The sequence below is a fragment of the Haemaphysalis longicornis genome, unplaced genomic scaffold, assembly GCF_048455015.1.
Source record: "Haemaphysalis longicornis isolate Haplotype H1 unplaced genomic scaffold, Haemaphysalis longicornis Haplotype H1 scaffold_10, whole genome shotgun sequence".
NCBI lineage: Eukaryota > Metazoa > Arthropoda > Arachnida > Ixodida > Ixodidae > Haemaphysalis > Haemaphysalis longicornis.
Window position 1 is genome coordinate 152,529,218 of NW_027526204.1, and position 22,540 is coordinate 152,551,757.

The 22,540-nt window shown below is 47.4% G+C and overlaps 1 protein-coding gene across 1 annotated transcript in view; it reads right to left on the minus strand.

The window, feature by feature from the left end:
* Positions 1-2,252: 2,252 nt before the first annotated feature.
* Tm9sf4 (transmembrane 9 superfamily protein member 4) overlaps positions 2,253-22,540 on the minus strand; it is a 30,041-nt gene continuing 9,753 nt past the window's right edge. The window contains exons 7-16 of the mRNA XM_077691314.1: positions 21,024-21,094; positions 19,109-19,241; positions 16,041-16,122; positions 14,929-15,004; positions 8,205-8,288; positions 7,880-8,055; positions 7,432-7,495; positions 7,204-7,323; positions 5,399-5,488; positions 2,253-4,246 (exon numbers count right to left, since the gene is read on the minus strand). Of these exons, the coding sequence (XP_077547440.1) occupies positions 4,097-4,246; positions 5,399-5,488; positions 7,204-7,323; positions 7,432-7,495; positions 7,880-8,055; positions 8,205-8,288; positions 14,929-15,004; positions 16,041-16,122; positions 19,109-19,241; positions 21,024-21,094 (1,046 nt within the window). The 3' untranslated portion in view covers positions 2,253-4,096. The remainder of the gene's footprint in view (positions 4,247-5,398; positions 5,489-7,203; positions 7,324-7,431; positions 7,496-7,879; positions 8,056-8,204; positions 8,289-14,928; positions 15,005-16,040; positions 16,123-19,108; positions 19,242-21,023; positions 21,095-22,540) is intronic.

Genomic DNA, 22,540 nt, shown 5'->3' on the forward strand with positions numbered 1-22,540 from the left:
ACAGTGCCTATTTGTATTTCTAATGGTTCTTATCAAACTCAAACGATGACTGAGCACCAGCTACAAGAACTAGCAACACCATCAGCTACACTTGTGCTCACACATCTATACTGATGTAGGCTTATCTTTCCTCCTCCACTTTTTGCTCTCTTCATCACTAAAACTTTACTGTGCCTTTTTCTCTTAGCACAGTACATCAAGTATCAAGCGGCTGAGAAGTACGAGGGTAATAAAGTACTTCAGAGATTTTAAGACACTGAAGCATGTTACAATCTGTGTCCATATTTAAGTTGCACTCTGGCAACACTTGCAATTTAATCACCTCCAAGTCATTTTTTGTCGTCCTTCGCAACTAAATGGCAGCTGTTTTGATGGTCATTGCAACTGCAAGATTGACCTGAGTTTAGACTCTTCAATACAGCTATGCTCCACCACTTTTTTAAAGGACTGTTCTGATTGGCTTCCAGTTTTGTTGTGAAGGCTGAAAATCAATAAAAAAGGTATTTGGGTGTCATGCTGAAGATGATGGAACCCAGCCAGTCAGTACAGGGGGGGTGGCCTGTACTGACTAACTCAAATTTTTTTCCTTTAGGAATGCTATTTGGAATCTTTTGAGATGGTGACCTGCACAATGGTAGATCCAGACTAAACTAATTTCCTCGGAGTGGGGGAGCTGCAAATCATGGTGTGTGGTCGTGTGGGATGACATGCACTGTGGGCATACCAGTGCTTAATGCAAACGTGCTTTGACAGGGCAAGGTTGCAACGCCTCAATTCCAGACGTTCAATCCACCTCCCTCTGTGCAGGGGTGTTCAGACGTCCTTGTTCTTTTAGAGAGAAAAGAATTGGAAATCTTGGCACAGTGGCGCCCCAATTTAAGTTTTTACCGCACTCTAAAGCTGGAAGACACCGCTTGTTCACGGGGTGCCAGTAGGATCTTTATTTACGGTGTTTTCGAACTGGCGGCATTGGCAATGCTTGATACAAAAAAGGTTTACTATTTTCAAAGACCGCCTCAAGACCCTCACTCCAACCGGCTTTTTATCTGCTCTACCCCCGCTCCCAAGATCAGCCGAAATTTTTATGAACAAATATTTTGAGAATGCTAGCTTAACCCCAGAGACATTCCGTAAATGGTACACCCCATCCCTGCCGCCTCGATGTCCCTTCTGCGCCTCCCTCACACCCACCAATCTCCAGCACCTAATTTGGCACTGTCCAAAATTTACGCGTTACAGAAACTTCAAGCCTCCTCCCAGTGCCTCCTCCTCATACATCGACCCTTGAACACTGGAACCCTCCACGCTGACTTTAATTGCGCACTACTCCCTAGAAAGCGGTCTAGCGTGAGTAGTTTAGAGCCGTGAGCCTGCTCTCCTCACCCCACGTGGCCTCTTCCGCCTTCGTAAGGAGCCAACCAGCTTCAACTCGAATGGTTTATTTTCAAGATGTCCCAAGCTACGAATATCCCACCCTCTACTCCCACTTCCCCCACTTGACTTAGTGTCTTCCCGATGTAATAAAAGCTATCTCCTCCTCCTCCTATTTTCAGCAGGTATTTTAAGCAATTCACTGAAATATTTTCACAATTCCCATAGGGAAGTTTTAAGGAGTTTTTCCTTCTAGATGCAAGAAGTGACCTGTGGCCACATGGGCCACAAGGTTTCCACTGGCAATGCCAGGGCCTGTAGGTCACAGCAAAATCAACAGCCACAGTTGAAAAATTAAGGTCAGCCGCTTTAAAATTTAAAATACAGAATACAACTACTAAGTGCACAGCCATCTGAACAAAGCCCCCCCCCCCCCCCACCCCCCCCCCCCCTTCCCTTCAAAACCTAGTGGTGAACCCAGAACAATACTGGGGGACAGGAAGTTGAGGGAATTCCGTTAGTCCATAATGCTCACAGCACAAAAAAACAGACAACGGACAGAGTAATGGACCACAAACAAGCACAGTGTCCATTGTCTGTTTTTCTTGCTGTGAACATTAAGGATTGCCAACTAGCCAGAACCCGAACTCTTTCAGAGCGTTTCAGGGCACGGCAGTCAGTGCTAGTTCAGGAGAAGATTGGGAGATGACGCGACCACCCCAGGTTTTCCAATGCCACAGCCACAACTACAGGAATGTAGGCAACAAATATGGTCTAAGGAAGAGGTTCCCACTATCCAGTGCAGCTCTGCCAATTACCACGTTTAAGTAAAAAGGGGGGCTTTGCTTGTGAGCAGCCCTTGGCAAGAAATAGAAGCCATCTGAAAATTGAGAAGACCTCCTTGTTACGAATGCAAGTTATGTACATCATAAATTACAGTCACAAAGAAAAAGGGTAATGCACTAAATAACAATGAGGTTCCACAAGAAAATGACTTGCTAAAGGTAGAGACCGACAAACTCACCGGCCAACACTCTGCTGCAATCACGCACACAAGTGAACGCACTCCATCCACAAACTCTGTCTCAATGGTTGCGCTAGAAAGACAGGACCAGGTCTTGCAGCCATACAGTACCTACAGATAAGATCCTTTACAACTACATGATAACAGTGCTACAGCACAGCGCCTCAAGCCACACTGGCTCTCAGAAAAACACTAGGCTTTTCATGCACCATGGACCCATGGAAGTGCAGGACAGAAGCTCAAAATAGACGAGACCTTGATGCCTCCAAACCATACGTTCCTTTTATTTGTTATGTTGGAGGTGTCCCTTTGGTCTCCGGGTTGCCCAGCCAGCCAGAGCTCTTTACTGCCCCCAGGCTACTGAACATTAATTCATACGACTGCTCCCTACTATGCTAAAACTGCCACAAACAAGTGGGCTGTACTCTAGCCACAGACAGGCACTTTTGGACAAACAAGAAAAGCAACTTGTGTGCCTGCCGAAGCAGTCCTCTGCATTGCATACAAAAAACTAGGAGCACAGAGGGCGTTTAAAGAAAAAATCACGGACGCATAAGAGCGTACAGACGGTGGTTTCGGTACAGAGGCCACAACTGAGGCAGTGCCATTCTCTTCCCCAAACACACAGTGGTGTCAGCCGCCTCCACCTAAGCCACATGGCCAAAAGAAAGAAGCCTAAGTTATACACTAACACGTGAGCTCACAGGTGCAACCATGTATTCTCCATAAAAGTGCACAGACATGCATGTGGGAGTCCAAAAAGCTCCTCGCAACAGAGAACAGCCCACACCAATGGGGCATCAGAAAAATACGAACACATGTAAATTGAAAAAAAAAAAAAAAGTTGAGGCCAGATTTGTTGCATGTCTGAACACAACACCGTAAAAGAACGTGTGCACATTTCTTGCCTGATGACTTCACAATCAACACAGTGTCAACTATGGTTCATGCAGGGAGCGAGCAACTATCACTGGTGTGAAAATCATTGCCACAAAGGCTAGTTCCATGGAAGCATGAGAAGAAGAATCACACTCAGTGGATTGCCCAGTGGGGCCCTCCTCCAACTTCACTTCCTCAAATAGTTCCCTCAGTAAGTGGTGCTCCCCTCAGAAATGGACCGTCCCCCTGTAAGGAAGCATCAATCCATTTGCTCCCTCGAGGTTATAAACGCGACAAGCCATTCACCACTGTCTTTTGCATGGCTAGAGTCCTCCAGAGCCCCAACTAGATTATTTTTGGATTCAGTGCTGCTGCTGGGCTACGTGCCCAAACAGCGGCAGCCTCTGCTCTCCAGAGAAAGTCGTTTGTCCCCTAAAAACTCAACAGCGTGGAGAATTGTCCATAGCACTGCTAAAAATTGCAGCACACTGCTCCCTTTGCTGTTGGAAGTGGCTTGGGACATAAAGTGCCCAACGGCAGAGCAATGTTTGCACACTGGAGTGAAGACAGCGGTTCCCTTCTGCTCCGTTTCCCCCCCACCCCAACCCCCACGGGAACTGCCACCAATTGCAAGCAGAAACAAAACAAGCAAGAGTCACGAGACACACTGAAAGGGAGAAACTCCTCCCCACACCACACACATGTTCCCCCATCAGTCCACCCTCCTTCAGGCACACCCATTGCCGTCACTGTCTGCTAGGTTGGTCGTTCAGCCTCCCACGATCCTTTCTTCATCTTCCTCCACGTGGAGGAAGAGGGAGCTCAGTCGATCTTGACGGCCGCATAGATCTTGCAGAGGAAGAAGTAGGCGGCGTAGAAGCCGATGGTTCCCGTGAGCAGCCAGAAGGTCAGCACCATGATGAAGGTGTAGCCAAAGTAGAGCAGCGTCGGGATGAACTCGGTGATTTCAAGCTGCACACACAGGGTGCAGGAAGGGAGGGTGAACTGGGAGGCACACTCTGACAGGTCATCACTTACAACCAACCATCAACCCTTTCTACAGCGTCACGACTCATTGCCAGCCTCACTCTTTGTCTTCAAGTGCAGTGAGGCAGCTTTGCACACACACCCAACCTTCAAAATCTTCTCCTGAACTAGCCCTGCCATGCCTGTAGTCTGCAGTGGCGCTTCTAGCTCTAAACCCCGCTCGGGGCTTCACATTTGTAATCTTCTATGAGCCTTCACAACGTGCAGCATCTCATGGCAGGGTCCCTCCAAATGTTTGCCTTAGACTGAGCTGCACACTCAATCCTAATGCAAACCTGGATGTCATGCACAACCACTTTCATATTACCAATGAGGGAAAAGAAGTGCACCAGCTCAGGTGGTATGAACAAAGCTGTGACACCTACAAACTCTACCGTATGCCAGAATGGAAGTGCGCAGGTTTACAGAAATCTGCTGCACAAACGCGATTTCCTAACAGGGGTGATGAGTTGAACACTGGCACACCCAGCCTGTGATGCAGCAAATGGGCCCTTGCTTGCAATTGGTGATGACCATGGCCAGGCAGCACTCACTCACAGTGATGCGAAGGTGCTGGCCAACAAACTTGGCCCAGATATTGCACCTCCTTTGGGCTACTAATGAGCAGAGAAAGCTTACAAGGAAGGAAGTCCCTCAACATAACTTTTCCTGCTCAACTCTCTCACAGTGAAGGCTTCTTCTCAATTCCCATGCATCAGTCAATTTCTAGCGATTCCTTTCGGGTGCACCGCAAACCTAGGGCGAGTTTCCCACTACCTCTTGCACTGCTTTGAGGCTGTGCAGGCACCTCTGTGGTCGTTACTACTTTGCATGTTTTGACACTGCTGGCATGGCCCCACTTCCCACGACTACTAATCGACAACCACGAAAGAAGGCTTTGATGTTTTTACAAGGCGTCTCAAACCTTTTCTGACCAGGAAACATAGAAGTGTGGTGCAGCCAAGACTGGAGTGCTGTCAACTAATGCGTGGCAAACGTCATACTCTGTGCTTTGCCTGCAAATTCTGCATGCACCTTAGTTCCTGATGGAAACACCAGCGATTTGGGCAAGACGAAAAGGCAAGGAGGGGCACGAACCTTGGTGGCGAAGTAGAAGACGGCGTAGGCAAACACGTACAGCGCCGATCCTCCAGAGACCCCCAGAGACCTCCACCACCAGTGGTAGTTCTGGAAGATGGCACACACAGTCGTGAGCAGACCACAGGATGTGCAACACGTCACACGTGTGCCTCATTTCTCTTGATGCACTCTCCTTTACTGACTACCATCAACTACCATCTACTGACTGTGCCGCATTTTCAGGCCCTGCCTGAAAATGCAACACACCCATAGCGGTCCGTTGTTGGGTTCTGCACGACTTGGGTGTTCGAGGTTAAATTTCGCGGTTTTTTTCACTGCACCGCGAGAGCATTCTTTGTATACGCGATGCGCCATCTCTTGAGGGATATGTTTGTTTGTTGAATTTTTCCTTATTTTCACTACAGTGCAGCAAAATGTTCAGTGCAGGCCTTCTGGATCTCGGAGCATTTTCATGTGCACACTGTTCCCTGAGAAGCATGGCCATTTTCTCATTGCGCGTTTTGCGGTGGTGCACTTGGTGAAAGCAATGATGACTTCAGTGAGGTAGAGAATTACGTGCCTCCATCACGTGTGCTGTTTGTAGCGATAGAAAAACAAAAAGAGGCAAAAGGGAAATTGTTTATTTCTAAGGAACGGAAACCAGTGAAAAAGGACGCAAAATACGAGGAGAGACGAGACAACACAACGCTGGACTAGCAACTGAAATTCAATAGAAGAAACCGACACACTCTGTGAACAACCAAGTCAACACATGTGCCGTTCCGTTTCGTTGGTTTCCGGTCCTTCGATGTGTACCAACTGGCCCAGCAAGCTGCACTTCTGTTTATTTCTGCAAAACCTACAGTAACAACCCTGGTTTGCACCCAGGAAAATGCTTCGAGCAGCTTCACATGCTGCTCAAATATCAGTAAAGAAGTTGCAAGGAGAATGCAAGAGAAAAAATAAATGCCCTGAGAGTTTTTCTTGCACAGTTCTTGTTTTTCGTCATGGTGCCAGAAATTGGTTAAACAGTTTTAGGCCAGGATGGTTGGAAAGTGGCTAAAAGTTTCAGAATGAAAAGGGTTAATCACCTTCTACCTTACTCCACCCACCTCTGCAAACAAACAAACACCAAGCTCCAACATTAACAACGTCGACTAATTTGCAAGAGTGGCCCGCAATAGGTGCTCTCCTTTCGTAACTAACTCTAACTAACTGGCGATCAGCTGCAAACCTGACCACCAGCCATGGACGCAAAGTGTCGGCCACAAAGTCACTTGCCCTCTTGCGTGGATGTGCCATTTGTGGCAGTGCTTCATGCCCGCATTTGTGTTTCAGCATTTCAACCTCCCCGCTAATGCAAATTCCACGAGCTCCGTGTGTACACAACAGGGCAATCCATCTTGCACACTAAAGGGCAAAGGCCTTTTTTCGAAGCTGGCACACCGCAAATTTTTGTAGGTCCAAATGCACACAACATTAACGACTATCCGTGGTAGCAATGCTGGGTACTTCCACATTGCCAACAATGCTTAATTCAATTTATACGACCCAACCTACTTTCCAACCTCAGATTTCTGTGTTGAAGCTAAGGACTAGGAGAGGTGTGGAGGGGTCAAAGTGCATAATGTATTGGCTGGTTTGAAGCAATCTCACATAACTACGAAAATTCTATATACGAACATTTAATAAAGATGCACACACAAAAAACACCAGCCCAGCTAGACTGTTAGGTACATAGGCCCCACTGTAAGAGCTTGTCGTGGCAACAGCAGCAGCATTTGCAGTGCAGTACTACGAGGTGCAGCGAAAACGGAGCCCACCTCGCCACATAGTTGGAAGTAGACCATCACTATGGAGATCTGGGAGCAGGAGATGATGAGGATGATGAAGACCAGGAAGAGGAAACCAAACAGGTAGTAGAACTGGTTCTCCCACAAGGCCTGGGGAGAAACAAGAGAAATGCCAAGCGACACTGCAATCAGTTCCGACAATATAAAGGGAAGCCATTCTGCACCGTGGGACCTCAAAGAGGGACAAAGTCGACTTACGGAGAAGATGAAGAAGAGCTCGATGAACATGGCTCCAAATGGAAGGATGCCTGCCATCAGCGTGCTGAAACAAAGGGCATCGGGTGTGGACAGCCCTCGTGGGAATCACAGGGTCACCTCAATTACGACAACACAGTTTGCTGCACTGACTCATCACTAAGGGGCTGTTTTCCACGAAGACGAATGTCACGTTAGCTGTCAAGCAGCCAAGTGGGTAGGGCCAGCCATGTATGAAAGTGCAGGCAACAACTCCCAAAAGCAGATGAGTGGGTTCAGCAAGGAGCGAGAGTTCTAACATGCAGAGTCATTTAAGGATGGGTTGCATTGCCATCTTCCAAGGAAAAAGAAAAAAAGGTTTTATGCGTCGCCCCTGACACTAGTGCAGTCCACCCCCATGCAGCACGAGCCCCCTCTCAAGGCTCAGCCTGGAGGGCAGCAGCGTACTCACCAGAGGAAGGGGTTCATGTACCACACTTGTTCGGGCACCTGCCGGGGGATCTGGTTGGTGCGCACGGGGTGCTCGTAGGGCTTCTTGCGGTACCCAAAGAAGTACCCCAGGAACACCAGGGGCACCGAGATGCCAAACCAGAGACACAGCAGGGCCACCATGGTGGAGAAGGGCACCTGCACACACGGGGGAACAGGGACCCCCATTACCCACCACTCTGTTCACGAAAGGGCAGATGGGCATGCAGTGTAAAAACTAGTGCAGAAATGCCTAGCAATGGCCACCCTGCTTTTGTGCAGGGCTAAGAGCTACAAAGCCAACTCACAGCTCCCGACGAGTGTTTTCCCCAGATGAAGAAGTTGAGGAAGAAGCAGGTTCCAAACACCACTGCTGGGTACAGGAACGAGGTCTGCAAGGTAGAAGAGGACCAAGATGAAGGTTACAGCAATAGTCGCATCAAAACAGCACCGCAGCATCGCTGCCAGCGCCCAAGAGACAGAGCTGAAGGTAGAAGCAACCAACTACAGTCGAACCCGACTATATCGAACCCATTTACATCGAGCTATTTCTGGACGCGGTACATTTATGATAAGAACATATAACAAAAAGTACACTAACATCGAACAAAATACCAGCAACTACCAAACGACATATGCCGCAGAAGTGCCCCCACCCCTAAAAGTGGTTTAGCCCGACTGCTCAAGAGCAGTGAGTGGTTCTTTATCCTCCTTCCCCTCGCTCTCCCTATCGTGACTGCACCACTGTGCCGTGTAGGGTGAGCCGTCGACACCCCCACTTGCAAAAAATGATTCTGGCCCACTCGCCATGCTTTTTTGTTGTTGTTGTTGTTGTTGTTCACTGCATTTCAGTCATTTTCACTTTGTGGGCTTTCTTCCAAAGGGTAGTTGTGGTGGCCAGTGCTAGTGCCACTGAATAAAGGCATATTTAGTGGCTCTAAACTGCAGAATTTGCCTTATGCCGTGAATCTGGCAATTGTACATTGTGTCGAACTTGGTGAGAAGTCGGACGTCTCCATGATGCACGAGATTTTCAAGAACACCTTTTTGAAGTTGGCTTTCCCTCGGGACGGAGGGAAAATTTTCCCAGCACACCCCTAGAAGTAGTTTAGCCCGACTGCTCATAAGCAGTCGGTCTAAACCACAAAGTAAGGTAAACAGGAGCGCTGACTTCACTCTCTCCGACGGGCCCTTAATGTCCCTCACTCGCGGAGCACAATGCAGGTGGCGCTACACATGGCGCAGCGATCCCCACGCTTCGGAGCTGCTTAGTTTGCGGGGCACGACGGCGAGGCGCATTCCAGCTGAATTTATCGTCTGCTTCGGCGGCGATTCGTTTAGCGCGGTTTCGCGTCCGTTGCGGTCCTGATTAACTGGTTCGACACCACCTCCTGGGTAACCGGTACCTGACGGAATTAAGTTGTCGTACGGAGAAGATACGTTAAGGATTTGTTTGCAGAACGGGAATACGAAGTGTAGATAGAGACCACATTCAGACATCTGGCCACTAGAGAAACGCTTCCTTTTCTGCACTTCGGGCCACGAATAGCACTACGTTCCATAAATTGGCGAATGGGAATTCTGTTGTGTGCTACATGTATTACAAAAGCCGACAGAAGCCAACTAGTTCTAGCAAATAGCGATTTTAAAAGTGCCCTCCACCTTCTCGCCACTTTTAAACTAAACTTGCTGGCTCAAAATCAGAATCATTGCTAAACACTGAGCCCACATGCCGAATTGTTTCAGTATCTCTGCTCGTGTAACGCGGGGGTGTAGCCCCGAGCTTTTTTTATTCTCTTTTGGAACTGCATACGACAGCACGCATTGCGTAATGCGTACTGCTAGTACTGCATACCACGCTACTGTAGCACATGGCGCTCCAGAGAACTACATCCAAACAGTCGAAAGCAGCTTCCTCCTTGGTGCAGTATGAGGATTGTAGGGTTTAACGCACTGACACAACACAGGCGATGAGGCGCGCCGTAGTGGAGGGCTCCGGATTAATTTAGACCACCTGGGGATCTTTAACATGCGCCGAAATCTCGTACACACGGGCGTTTCCTCCTTGGTGCACAGTGCACGTAAAATGCAGAGTGTTGCTTGAAAAATGATGATTGGGGCTAGGTGCTTTTGAAGGCAACACTGAGTTTCAAATCAATTGAACGATTTGAATTGCATAAACAGCTACTTCTTTCATCAATTCAGGCTGGTTGTGAGTAGTGCCAAAACAACCACGCCAGGGGCACGCGGGGGACGCTTCAAAAAATGTTTCCGTATCACAACTACACTTAGTACCAATATGTTCCACGCTTCTTTGACACATCACTTGCCTTCTCCCACTCCCTCTCTAATTTCTGATTAGTACTTGCGACCCCTCAACTGGTTGTGCAGCTGTTAGTTATTACGACACGTAGATACAACATGCAGGGGGCAGACTTCCGTTGATGCCACCATTAATAAGATAAGATAATAAGTCAGGTGTATAATCAGCACGTTACAAATTTATTCTTAATTATTTTAAATAAATGTAATTTTATTAAACACGCAAGCACTTCTTATGATGCAACATAGGTCATTTTTCTGCTTTGCTCTTTATTCGAGAACAACTTTATTTTCACAAACCAGGTCATAAGAACACATTGCTTAGCGATGCATCTGGCGGTATCCCCTGGCGGCATCAACAAGATTACACGACCACCCGCCGTGGTGGCTCAGTGGCTATGGTGTTGCACTGCTGAGCATGAGGTCGCGGGTTCGATTCCCGGCCGCGGCGGCCGCTTTTCTGATGGAGGTGAAAAGCAAAAACGCCCGTGTGTACGAGATTTCGGCGCACGTTAAAGATTCCCAGGTGGTCAAAATTAATCCGGAGCCCTCCACTACGGCGCGCCTCATCGCCTGCATTGCGTCGGCGCGTTAAACCCTACAATCAATCAATCAAGATTACACGACCGCACAGTAACAGTGAACATCGGGCCGTAAGTTACGACGCGAGCTGAAGCAAAGATAGCGTTCAAAATTATTTGCTCGTGTAATGACGCTGACAGCGCATTTCCATATTCATGGCAAGGCGGCCGCCGTAAATTTCGTGTGTGTATGCATCATGCATCATTGCCGCACGCCTACGTAGACTGCGGACGTAAACGTTGTTTGCGTTAAGCGCGCAGAAGGGTAGCATGTGACCAAGAAAGAGCGATTTTTGCACCGTACTGTTTTATCGGAAGCCGAATCAGGCAAGAGTGCATGTTGCAGGGTGCGATATTACTCTGGCTCATTTCTTGTGTCGTTCTGAAATCGTCGTCGTATAATTTCATCTTAGATCTCCTGGGTTATATCGATATTCTTCAGTACGCCTTGATTATTCCAGACTAAACATTCCCTGTTAGAGAATAAGCGATCGCCGCGTATGTGGCGGTGTGCGATTACCCCGCCGCTCATTGTGGCCACGCACCGTGATTTAGATTCCGCGTGCTTCTCGCGATTGCACGCAGAACTTGAGATATTAGAAGACAGATGTTGCGGCGACGAGAAACAAGTCGCTGCAAAGAGCGAGCAAGAGGAGAGCAACGAACAAAGGCACAACGACGAGAGGGGCACGAAAGAGCAAGAGAGCAAAGTGAAAGCTAGGCGCCCGGTGGAGCCGGGACATTATCGTCCCTCGCAAATGATTTTTGTCTGGGCCACAGTCGGCGCTCCTCTTTATCTCACTCCATGGTCTAAACTACACATGTACCTACATGTACTGAGTGCAAGTGAAACAGGGGCACAACGAGGAAAGCAATGACGATCCTTTGCCCACAACCTCCAAAGTGATTGGAGCACTCGCACTAGTCGGGCGCTTTTTCACAAATGTGAAAGGTTGCGGCCTCAGATCCTCTGACTTAGACAACGTGGAGAAGTGTAAACTGTCTTGGGCAGCGAGGTTGTTCAAACAAAAGATACAGGTCTATTTCGTGCGAAAGCAAGGCAGTTTCATTAATAAAGTGTTTTTATAAATGCTATGTGCTTTTATGACATCCAATTTCTTAGTTTGGTTAATCAAATTATTCCCTATATAGGTTTTTTTTTCGCGAGTTCGATACAACCGGGTTTGACTGTACTAACATGAAGACATCGGGCTAAGGAAAATCACACTCCCAGCACTAGTTTCCAGTGCCTACCTGACTGCCCCTGCCAAGAAAAGGGCCGGGCAAGTTGGCAAGCATCCATGGTTAGGCAAAACACAAAGAAAAGAGCTGGTAGCAACCAAAGCTCCATCCAAAAGGTACAGCTACGCAAAATTTTGTCTAAACATCTTACTCATCCATTTTTGAACTGCACAGGGCAATAGCTTTTTACTGTCTTAACCTTTTTTGCACATTGATGTTCGGTGACATCATGCACATCCCTATTTCGCAGTTCAATAAATGTGCTTTTTATCTGTGGCAACATTTTATGATGGGTCAAAATCTTGACCTTACAAAACCCTGTTTTGATTCACAAAGGAGACCAGCTCGAAAATGTTCCACACAACATTTTTTGTAACCCAGCAAGTGCAAACTGCTGCACGCATTCAGTCTCTTTACCACAAGAGTTCTACACTGGTCTGGACAAGAGAAAATGTCGAAGAAGTAAAGAAAAAGATTGGTGCAACAACCATGCAGGTTTGGTTCTCATCTTTGTGCTATTTTTTTTATTCCCACCCCAACAAACCTAACCTAGCAACCTCGCAAAAAACACATGGACACATACCAATATGAAAAACGTCTTGGCAGATCCCTACAGATTCAATTGACTGCATAATAATCAGGCAAGTTCTTCATGTTAAGAATGCATGATGGTATGTGATACCATTGCAAAGTTTAAATAAATAAGGTGACGATCTTGACAAAACATTTTTAAGTTTTTGTAGTAGTATTACAACATGTTGTGCTGAACACATAAGGCCGTATTGACACCCCTGACTAACGCCTGACTAGCGGCAGATTAGCTCACGTTACTATGTAACATTGCAACTCGTGACGTCGCAATGAAAGTGGCTGCTAAACGAACAGCATAGAAAAACTTTCTTCTCTTTGGCAACAGCCTCATGGCTGTAATGGTCGGCCCCATACAGCTCCATCTGCTACACTTGCGGGCCGAGCATAGCGTCCCCTTCACTTTAATATGGACTCTCCCATCGATTGCAAAAACAAGCAAAAACCAAGGCTCACTCCACAGAATCATGGGTAGGTGGGTTAGTTAGGTCATGTTCACTGAAGAGAGAGAGGGGGGAGCAAGGGGAGCGAGTGATGGGGTCTTCACCCTCTGCTTTCATTATTTTTTTCTGCCCTCAGCCAAAGCCTGGTTGGTCAAGATGACGGAGGGAGGAAAAAAAAGCGAGTGCAGAAAGCAGCCCCTTTGAACGCTGCTGTGAATGCGTGCCGAGAGAAGCTCTTCCGTAAACTACCAATACCCCCCCTACGGCGGCTCTTCCATCAATGCTCGATGCTCCCCCACGAGCCGTACGCTCGTGGTGCGCGCAGTAGATGTTACTTCTGTGCAAGCGCGCAGAATAACGATGTGCTGTGTGTTGAGCAGGAACTTTACTTCCAATCATGAGAACACATTCGCTGCGAGACAATCGAAGCTACCGGCAGCGGCCACTGCCGCAAGATATCAAAACAACTATGGTGGCTGACAGAAGCGGCCGCTCGCGATTTCCTTTTATTCGTCTCTAATAAGCAAAACAAGTATTAGCGAATTCCTTGATTCAATGTGCGGCGCTAACGGAGCCACAATCATATCATGTTGTTCAGTACACTTCCGAACGCGGTGGTGGGAGGTTAGTCGCACAAGGGGCACAGATCGCGAGCGCTAACTTCCAAAGTCGGAATCACCTTTGTTGACACTAGAATGTATGCAACAGTAAATTAATATGCTATGCTTCGACCGTAACCATGGAAACGAGGGTGCAAGGCTCTGGCCACCTTGTAGCACTCCTGATTTCTCGTTTCCCTTGCCGTTACTAGCGGTACACGGTTTGATTTCGATTCTAAGTCGACCCCCCAACGCTGGGTAGTCAAATTTGAAAGAAAAAAAAAAAAAGGGGTAGACCTACTATCATGTAAATACGGTATATACGAGCTATTTAGACTGTTTGAAAACTCTGCAAACGGTCACTGTGTAGCAAGGATTCCGCAGACAAGAGGGGCACACAGAGCCCCGGGCAGGCAAGCACACCGATTGGCGTACGGATGACGAAACGGGCGGCAAAAACCGAAACGAGAGAAGTTGGATGGTGAGGCATATATTTAGCTGTAGCGACAGCAACTGTCCCGTTGCTAGGGGGAAATCTCTTTCGTGCGTGCGCAGCATCTTCTGAAGATGTTACAGTTGCGACTACCCCTTGGCTACTTAGTCAACACACTTGGGTGCTGATTAGAATACGGTTTTGGTTAGTAAGGGCCTAGTGAGCGCCGACTTGCGTAAGTCGTGATTAAGTAGTCAGGGCTACTAAGTTTAGCCGGTCGGTAGTCAGTGACTGCCTATGAATACGGGTCATAGTGTTTAACAGCACGTTTTTGCTGTACTAATGGCATGTTTGTGTTATATGTTTCCCGGCCACCACGTTTTTTCCCCCGCAGTCCCGTAAAAAACATAAGTGGGGTTCTACTGTATACCGCATCCATTTCCCAAGCAGCACTTCGCAAGGTCATAACGAGATTTACATCCCCGATTGGTGCTTGACAGTGCCTTTTCCTGCAAGCTGCACAGCTGCTTTTATGTACCACCAGTGTTCCAAATAGCATTTCAGGCAGGTGTACTACCACCAGCTACTATATCATAATTATGTATTAGTAGAGTACTGCAGTGTTGGTAGTATGCCGGCAGAGATAAATGGGTTATGCCTGAAGTGATAAGCCTAACACCCACTGTGGTGCTCCTATTGCAGGTGCTCCTATTGCAGGACTTCGTACAATGCCCGCCGCCCGCCTTTTATGTCTGTCTGTGCCCAGCCCCAGAGCATGGCTCAGTGACATGCCAGCTGTAAGGGAAGCGGGGGGGTCACCATACCAGGAAGGCTGCTTTCCTCCACTGCACTCCCCGCAGGGTCTTGTACAGCCGGGCCGAGAAGTAGCCCGCAAACAGGCTGTGAAAGGAAAAGAACAGTACAGGAGCAGTGAGGCCCTGAACCCTCCTGGGAGACGTCAGACGACTCACAGCATCTATTACACAGGGCCACCGCTGCCTAGTGGTTATTCCCCACAGGGGGCTTTCGTGCCGCTTCAAATGACGCCCAAGTGCCCATGTAGCCCTCGAGGTGAATTCCTTTTTTGCGTTGTGACTCCATGCTAGCAGTTGGTCAGTCCTCTGACATTTTGCTGCTCTTCACTGGAGCCAGGACGTCTCACCCGCATGTTTGTCCCCACATCTGCGACGCTTGCTTCTTGTATATGAATGGGGCATGCAGCATTCTTCTTTTCCTGACTCTGGACTACCCAATATCTGGCCCTAGAAGCACGCACTGACTGCATGATTACCTTTTTTTGTTGAAGGAGCAGACTTGTTTGTTCTTGCTGCTACAAGCAAGAACAAGGGACGGCTTTCTGATCCCACACTCATTCTTTCTCTAAGGTGCACTATACATTTACTCCCACTTGCGTGCCCATTCAGCACTTTACAGAGACTGCTGTACTTTGCCTCAATCAAGACGTAAGAGGACAGCCTTAGTCTCAGCTGCTACCACCAGAATTCAACACTTATGTCATACACAACAGGACACTGCAAGAAAAGAAAAAAAAGGCGGGGGTCTGCACTGCCAATTTGTCTTTTGTGATATTGGAAAACCATTTGTAATTTTTTCTTGCTTTTCATTCGTATGTAGCACATAAGCGCCCTTTGGTAATGGCAAAGTGTTAAGGAACTTTTTGATCTTGAAGCGGACATCATGAAACAGCACAGCTATTATTTGCATTGTTGTAAGCCTGCCTATGCTCTCCCGAAAGCTGTAAACAGAAGCACTGCATACACCCACTTTGCAGGCACCAGTGGCAGTGAAACAATCGGGCAACCCCGGAGGATGAACAAAACAAAACGAAAGAGAAAAAGGGCTGGCCCTGGCTGGCGCTTCTGGACAGGCTTGGCGCCGCGTATTGCCAGCCAGTGCCTCAAATGCCACCACTCACCCCATGAAGACATAGAGGAAGATGGCCGCTGTCATGAGGGCCCCCCGGGATGCAGGCGACAGCATACCCAGCATGGCAAAGACTGCACAGGGAGAGAGGGGAGAACAATTCGCCCTAGACATTGAAATCTGTGGGGATTGATGCACCAAATGATGCAATGGGGTAACAGAATATCAACACGGGTGTAATTAACTTTCTGCCCCCATCAGGAAAACGGCAATCACGGCAGGTATCGAACCTGCATCCTTATTAAGCTCTGCCGCACAATGTCTTAGCCACTGAACCACTGTGGTGGGCAATTTGCACTAACTAGATGCTACTTACAACCCCATAGATACACGCTGTATCTTTACGTGTACAGTGTAGACCATTTATGACGTAACACCATATAGTGCGGGACCGGATGTAATGCAGGTTTTCCTGGCCACCGGTTGGCCTCCCATAAAAGTCAATGCATACCGCTTGAAACACAGTTGCCCAAGGCACAATACCGTTTATAGTTCGGTTTTTCAACAGGTCCGCTGATTGACGGGTGCAGGTGGGGCATCGTTTTAAGGGGGCACACTGGTCTTATTTTTTTTGCTTTCCAACCAATTTTGACGAAACTGCATGGGCTTGTTTAGTTTTTTAGCTGATTTCAAATATCTAAGTAGTTTTGATGTGAGATAACTAGTTTCTGCATTAATTAAAAAAAATCCTTTATTGTTCTTGAGTACAATAGGAAAAAAAACTATTCAACAAAACATTACCAGCAAGACATGAATAGATACAAGAAGTTGTGTAGAAGGAAATATGGCAAGCAGTTTTTTTGTTTTGCAATCACATACATGTTTACATCAATTCGAACTTCCAAGTTTGAACTACTACTGCTAACCAATTAAAAATAATGCTAATTAAACAACTACTGATACACAAAATGCAAAAACTGCTTCCCATATCGCATGGTTTAAACATTCACACCAATAAAATAATAAAAGGTAATAATAATAATAAATAAAACGAAATAAAAACCATGCCTCCATGTTTAAAGGAGTACTGACACGAAATTTCTCGCTTTCAGTTTTTATGCTGTAAAGAATACCTATTGGCCTAGTAATTACGAAAATCGAACCGAAAGCCGTCAGCCGCCAACACAGAATTAATTATAGCACGTTTATTGCAACCAATTTCAAATTTGGTCGCCGCGCGGGAAAATGGCCGTTCGAAGGCCAGCCTGCAAGTGGGAAACCTTACGTCACGGTCTCACCCGTGACGTCAGGGACGTTTTTCTTTCCTCCATGCGTTCGCCGCATCGTCTGCTACGATTGCACATGGTCCGCGACTCGCCCGCGGAGTCGAGATGTCATCTGAATCTTCATACTCGGATGAGTCACTGCCACCCGACAGTCAGAACAACTTTATTTGGCCAGGCGATTAGGCCGGCGATGTCTTTGCCGTCGTCCGTTTTTTAATATCACTGCGGCTCGAACCGGCGCAGACCGTGATAGCAACAGCTTGTCGCAACTCTTCTAATCAATCTGATCACGAAAAAGAAGCTCTACATGCGAGAAACTAGATGTTACTGTGTTGAAAATTGTGCTAGGAGTTGTTATCAGCGCTGAATTTAAAAGTGGCGTTCAGATATTTGCCGCAATGGTAAGCCTAAGCTGACCGGCAGCGGGGGTTCGGCGCTCCGACCCAGCACTGTCGGCACCACGGTGCGGCGAGCGGCCGAAAGATGGCGCCACCTGCGCGCTAGAATCAAAACAGGCCGCGGCAGATGTCTTGGTCACCGATCGCAGAAACGGAAATTATTGCCAAAATAAAGCTTCGTATGCGAAAAAGGGGATGATAGTGTGGTGAAAAGTTGTGTAAGGGATGGTCATTCGCAGTTGTACAGATACCAGCGATCAAATAGTCGCCACGATACTAAGTTCCCAACACCCAAGGTGACCCGTGCAACCCCGAGCCCGCTGGCTTGGGCGACAGTTCTTGCGGCCGCCGGCGTGCACGAACTCCACGAAGTCCACGTTTAGCGCTGCATGTCGTCGCGTGGAAAATAATGCATCTTGGCGTCGTCGTCGATTTGCTCGGGCAGGCTTCCACGAGCAGTACTTTGCATACCGCGAGCTTGCCATAGCACAACTTGGGCGAGCTCGGCGACGCGCACCGCCGCGTCGGCGCGGTGCCCGTCGACATCGGGCACCACGCCGTTTTCGGCACCAGTGCCGAACACCATGCGCCGGCAACGAACTGAAGAGCAAAGACGTCGAACACGCAACGTTTACAAGCATTGCTCACACAGCTACGCCCACGTCTCCTGCCCAAACGAATACCACAGACAACAGCAGCGCAGGATATCGTTTCCGGTTCTGAAAACGACTATATGACGTCACCCTGAACCGGCCAGACACGTAGGCCAATGTTTCGTCACGCCGAAAGCGATTGCGCTAGTGCTGCCGATTTGTGGAAGCTCGCGGCCTGGACAATCAAAATCGATTTTAGATGTGATTCTGGCCTCGGATCGCTGCAAAAATTTCTGTGAGGCATCTGTACAAACTACTGAAGCCAATTATATCATTTTTTAGGTATCAAAATTTGGTGTCAGTACTCCTTTAAGAGGCCTTCGTTTCAGAGATGATAAAGAATGATTGAAAGGAAGATTGTGATGTGATTGGATTTGCGCATGTTTTGTTTATAGTGCGGATTTTTACAGCTTCCGTGACATACATTATAAGCGGTGTCCACTGTATATGGACAACACTTGCTTGTGGACACCACACCCGGTCACATTACGGCCTACTTGCAGCATCCCCACAGCCTTTGCTATACACGTGCAAATTTCCTGCCCCCGCTAAAATTCCAGCACATGCCATATATAGTGATTTCCCAAACTTCCCCCTGTGCCACTTATCCATCCACCGTCAATTACCCCCACAAACAACTGTGCGTACACATGGCAGGTGGAAAACCGTGAGACCAGACACAAGTGCTGCACACTTCAAAGAGCACTTGCACTGCTTGTCCTGCAGACATTGTGCTGCCCCTGCTGCCCCCCTCCCCCCTTCCCCCCTCCCTGGGAGACTCACAGATGGTGATGAACATCATGAAGAAGATCTGGATGCCGCTGCCGACGACAGCCACGAACAGCTTGGGGTACTGGGGTGGCCGGAAGACGTCCCCGTGCACAAGCTTCCAGCCAGTCTCTTCCATCGCGTCCTCCTGGGGAGAGGGGGAAGAGGGGGCACCCCCCCTTGATTAAAGACCCCAGTGCATGCTGCTGAGGGCACACAAGCCTATTTGCTCTGTGCCTTCCTCAATGTGTCAGTGCTGTCACGGTGTGCTAAAATTATGCACAAGGCAAAGGAATTTTCTCATGTTGAGTCTTAGCTTGCCTTCAAATTGATTGATCGATTGATTGAGGGGTTTAACGCGCCGACGCTACACAGGCGACGAGGCGCCTCATAGCGGAGGGCTCCGGATTAATTTTGACCACCTGGGGATCTTTAACGTAAAAAGAAAGCTCGAACACACGGCCGTTTTCACTTTCTGCCTCCACCAGAAAAGCGGCTGCCACGGCCGGGAATCGAACCCGCATCCTCGGGCTCAGCAGCCTAATGCCTTAGCCGCTGGCCCACTGCAGCAGGTAGCTTGCCTTCAAAGCTATCCTGGCACCAAGTGGCAACCAACATATGCAAGCAGGTCTCTGCTATCCTAATGGCCATAACAATAGTAGTAGTGGTTCGATTCTCTCGCTTGAGACACCTGAAAACGAGACAATTTAATGTTGATTGTGTTTCAAGACAATCACTGCCCTGTTGAGAGATGACAAGAGAATTGCCCTGAAAAGGACATCTCATAGTATGGCCACTTTTGCCTCCACCAAAGGTCACTGTTAATTTTATCTTGGAGATTGCGGAGCCTGCAGGCAGAATTTTCTTCGTACTTGTGCTGCAACGATCACATTTAGTCCCTTAATTCAGTGCCAAAATGGGAGCATCAATCTCTTCCTTACATACAATTTTTCCTTCTTGCTAATTCAACATGCCACCAGAACTAGAGCGGAATTTAATGACTCGCGAAAGAAAACTGTCACTTCAGATTTTAGGTGCCACAGCGGCCCCTTGGCAATGAGGCCCACTAACGAAAAGCTCCAGGTTAACCCCGGCCAGCCAAGATTCTTCGACTGGCCAAAGGGTGCACTATGCAGGTTTCTTTGGATTCTTTTTTTCTTTGACTGACTGCCAATTCCTGTTACATGAATCACATTAGCTTATTAACTAAACCTAACCATAATTTTGTTTTCCTGAATGTGACGCCCTCACAAAAATTGAAAGCTTGTACATTCCAGTGATACTTTATCAATATTTTTATATGGTAACATACTGCTTAGCTTACGTAACCGGTTACAGGCAGGTATATTTGAAATAATTTGTTCTCAAGCCATTTGCCCAGTGCCCTGGGGTCACTGCCTTCACTTATCCTCAAGAAATAAGGTGTGCACACGGCTGCAGAAAAGGGTGTTTGTAAGAGTCGTTCATTTCATGTGAAATCTCTTTTGCCCAAAACTTTTTGGGTACCACATAAGCAACTCACCACGGAGGAAGGAGTTTGTCTTCGCCAGCTCCAAACTAACACCTTCCCCCACGACACGCTCTGGCACAAAATACTCCCCTCAGTGCATCTTCTGCCCCACATCAGGAACACTATACCACATAGTGTGGGCATGCCCGAACACCCCAGACCTCCCTCCCAATCCCAGCCCTACCCCTTCACAGTGGGCGGCGGCGCTGACCAGCCCCGACCTTTGCTCCTAGCTTCGGCTGATGAATAGGGCACGGAAGGCCGGCGACAGCCAGGGAGTCCTGGATTGAGGACACCCCTCACTGGTCCGGAGTGACTGCACTCAATGGATGGGATAAATAAAGTTCCTCCACCTCCTCCGTAATGGCTTAATTGTTGGAGTATGAAAATGGGGGGGGGGGGGGAAAAAAAGAAACTCACTGCCTCTTCATCCTTGTTGTAACGGGCAATATCTCTCCGAAGGGTTCGAATGATGATCATCGTTAACATGCCTGCAATAAAAGTGAGAAAGAAAAGGTTTAAACTTTATGCATCTCGAATACCAATGGTGTGCAACAATATACATAGTCAACCAGAACACACACTCTCAATGCTCAATGACTGAGGAACCATTTAAGGAGTGCATTTAAATCTACCAAAACGGTTCCGTAAGTGCCGAGAAGTACGCAGACTCTAAATTTTAAGTTTAACATAGGGTGAGCAAATATTAAAGTTTGCAAACTGAAAAATTTGCATGACATATCAAACTGAATATAGCAAATATTTGCCCATTCCAAAAATAACACATAACAAAGGTGAACTGCACAATAAGGCTGATTAACCAGCCACAGAAAAAATGAATCTTCCTTTCACGTTTCAAGTTTACTGCAGTAGTTTATACATGTTTACAGCTGGATTGTCGTACAGAGGAAGGTCCCAAGGTCAAAGCCGTACGCGGGACCTCCATTGTAAGTACACAAAATAAAGAATACGAGCGGCATTGCAAAATAAAAACGTGTACATAACTACAGCACTAAGCATAACTATATATAGACAATCATGAACTACACAAAACACTAGATACAACACCAATATGCGACAGATTTCAGCTCAACCGAAATGTAAACAACAAGATGCAAACACAAAAGCTGAGCAACGTTACACTAAGAGGAAAGATTAAACGTGCGTTAGAAATAAGATTTCCCACACATGTTCACCGTGTATGCCATATAAACCGGGGCCTTTAGCTTTAAGCAGCTCAATAACTAACTCAACTCCTTCTGGAGAAGTAGGGCGAAGATAGAAGAATTTATCACAGCAGCGAAATGGAGCCGGATAAGCATCAGAATGTGAATCAGGGATGATATTTGCAAAATATGTGCTGAAGGCGTTCGCAATGCACCTTGGCTCAACAATACAAGAATCACTATAAATAATTGAAGTCACGGCTTTCTTTTGATCAGTGTTATTTAAAAATTCATCACTTTTTCTCGGTGTCATGGCCTGATGACACCAAGCCTTGGTGTCATTAGCAAAGGTAGGTTAAAATACAATCAACTGGGCAACATACGGTTTTGAAATAACAAAAATTGAAACTTGCAGACCATTACGTGACATAACGTCCTGTCACAGTTTCTCCCAAATAAATGTTGTAAGCCGCAACATCCAGCAATAATTAATACCCAAATAACCTATTTATAGTATTTCAACTACCGACCACGTTTGAAAGCCTCGATAATATGCACAATAACCTGTATTAAGTAGTAGTGTGCCAGTGGTGTATACATCTGTGAACACCAGGTCACATTTTGTACACAATGTCTATCACAAAACACCAGAACACAGCTAACAAGTCCATTACGACAATGAACGCTGGCAAGTGATTGTGCGATATTGCCAGTGGTGCAGCCAGAAATTTATTTCGGGGGGAGGTTGTGCCTCTGCCCTAATGTGTGGGA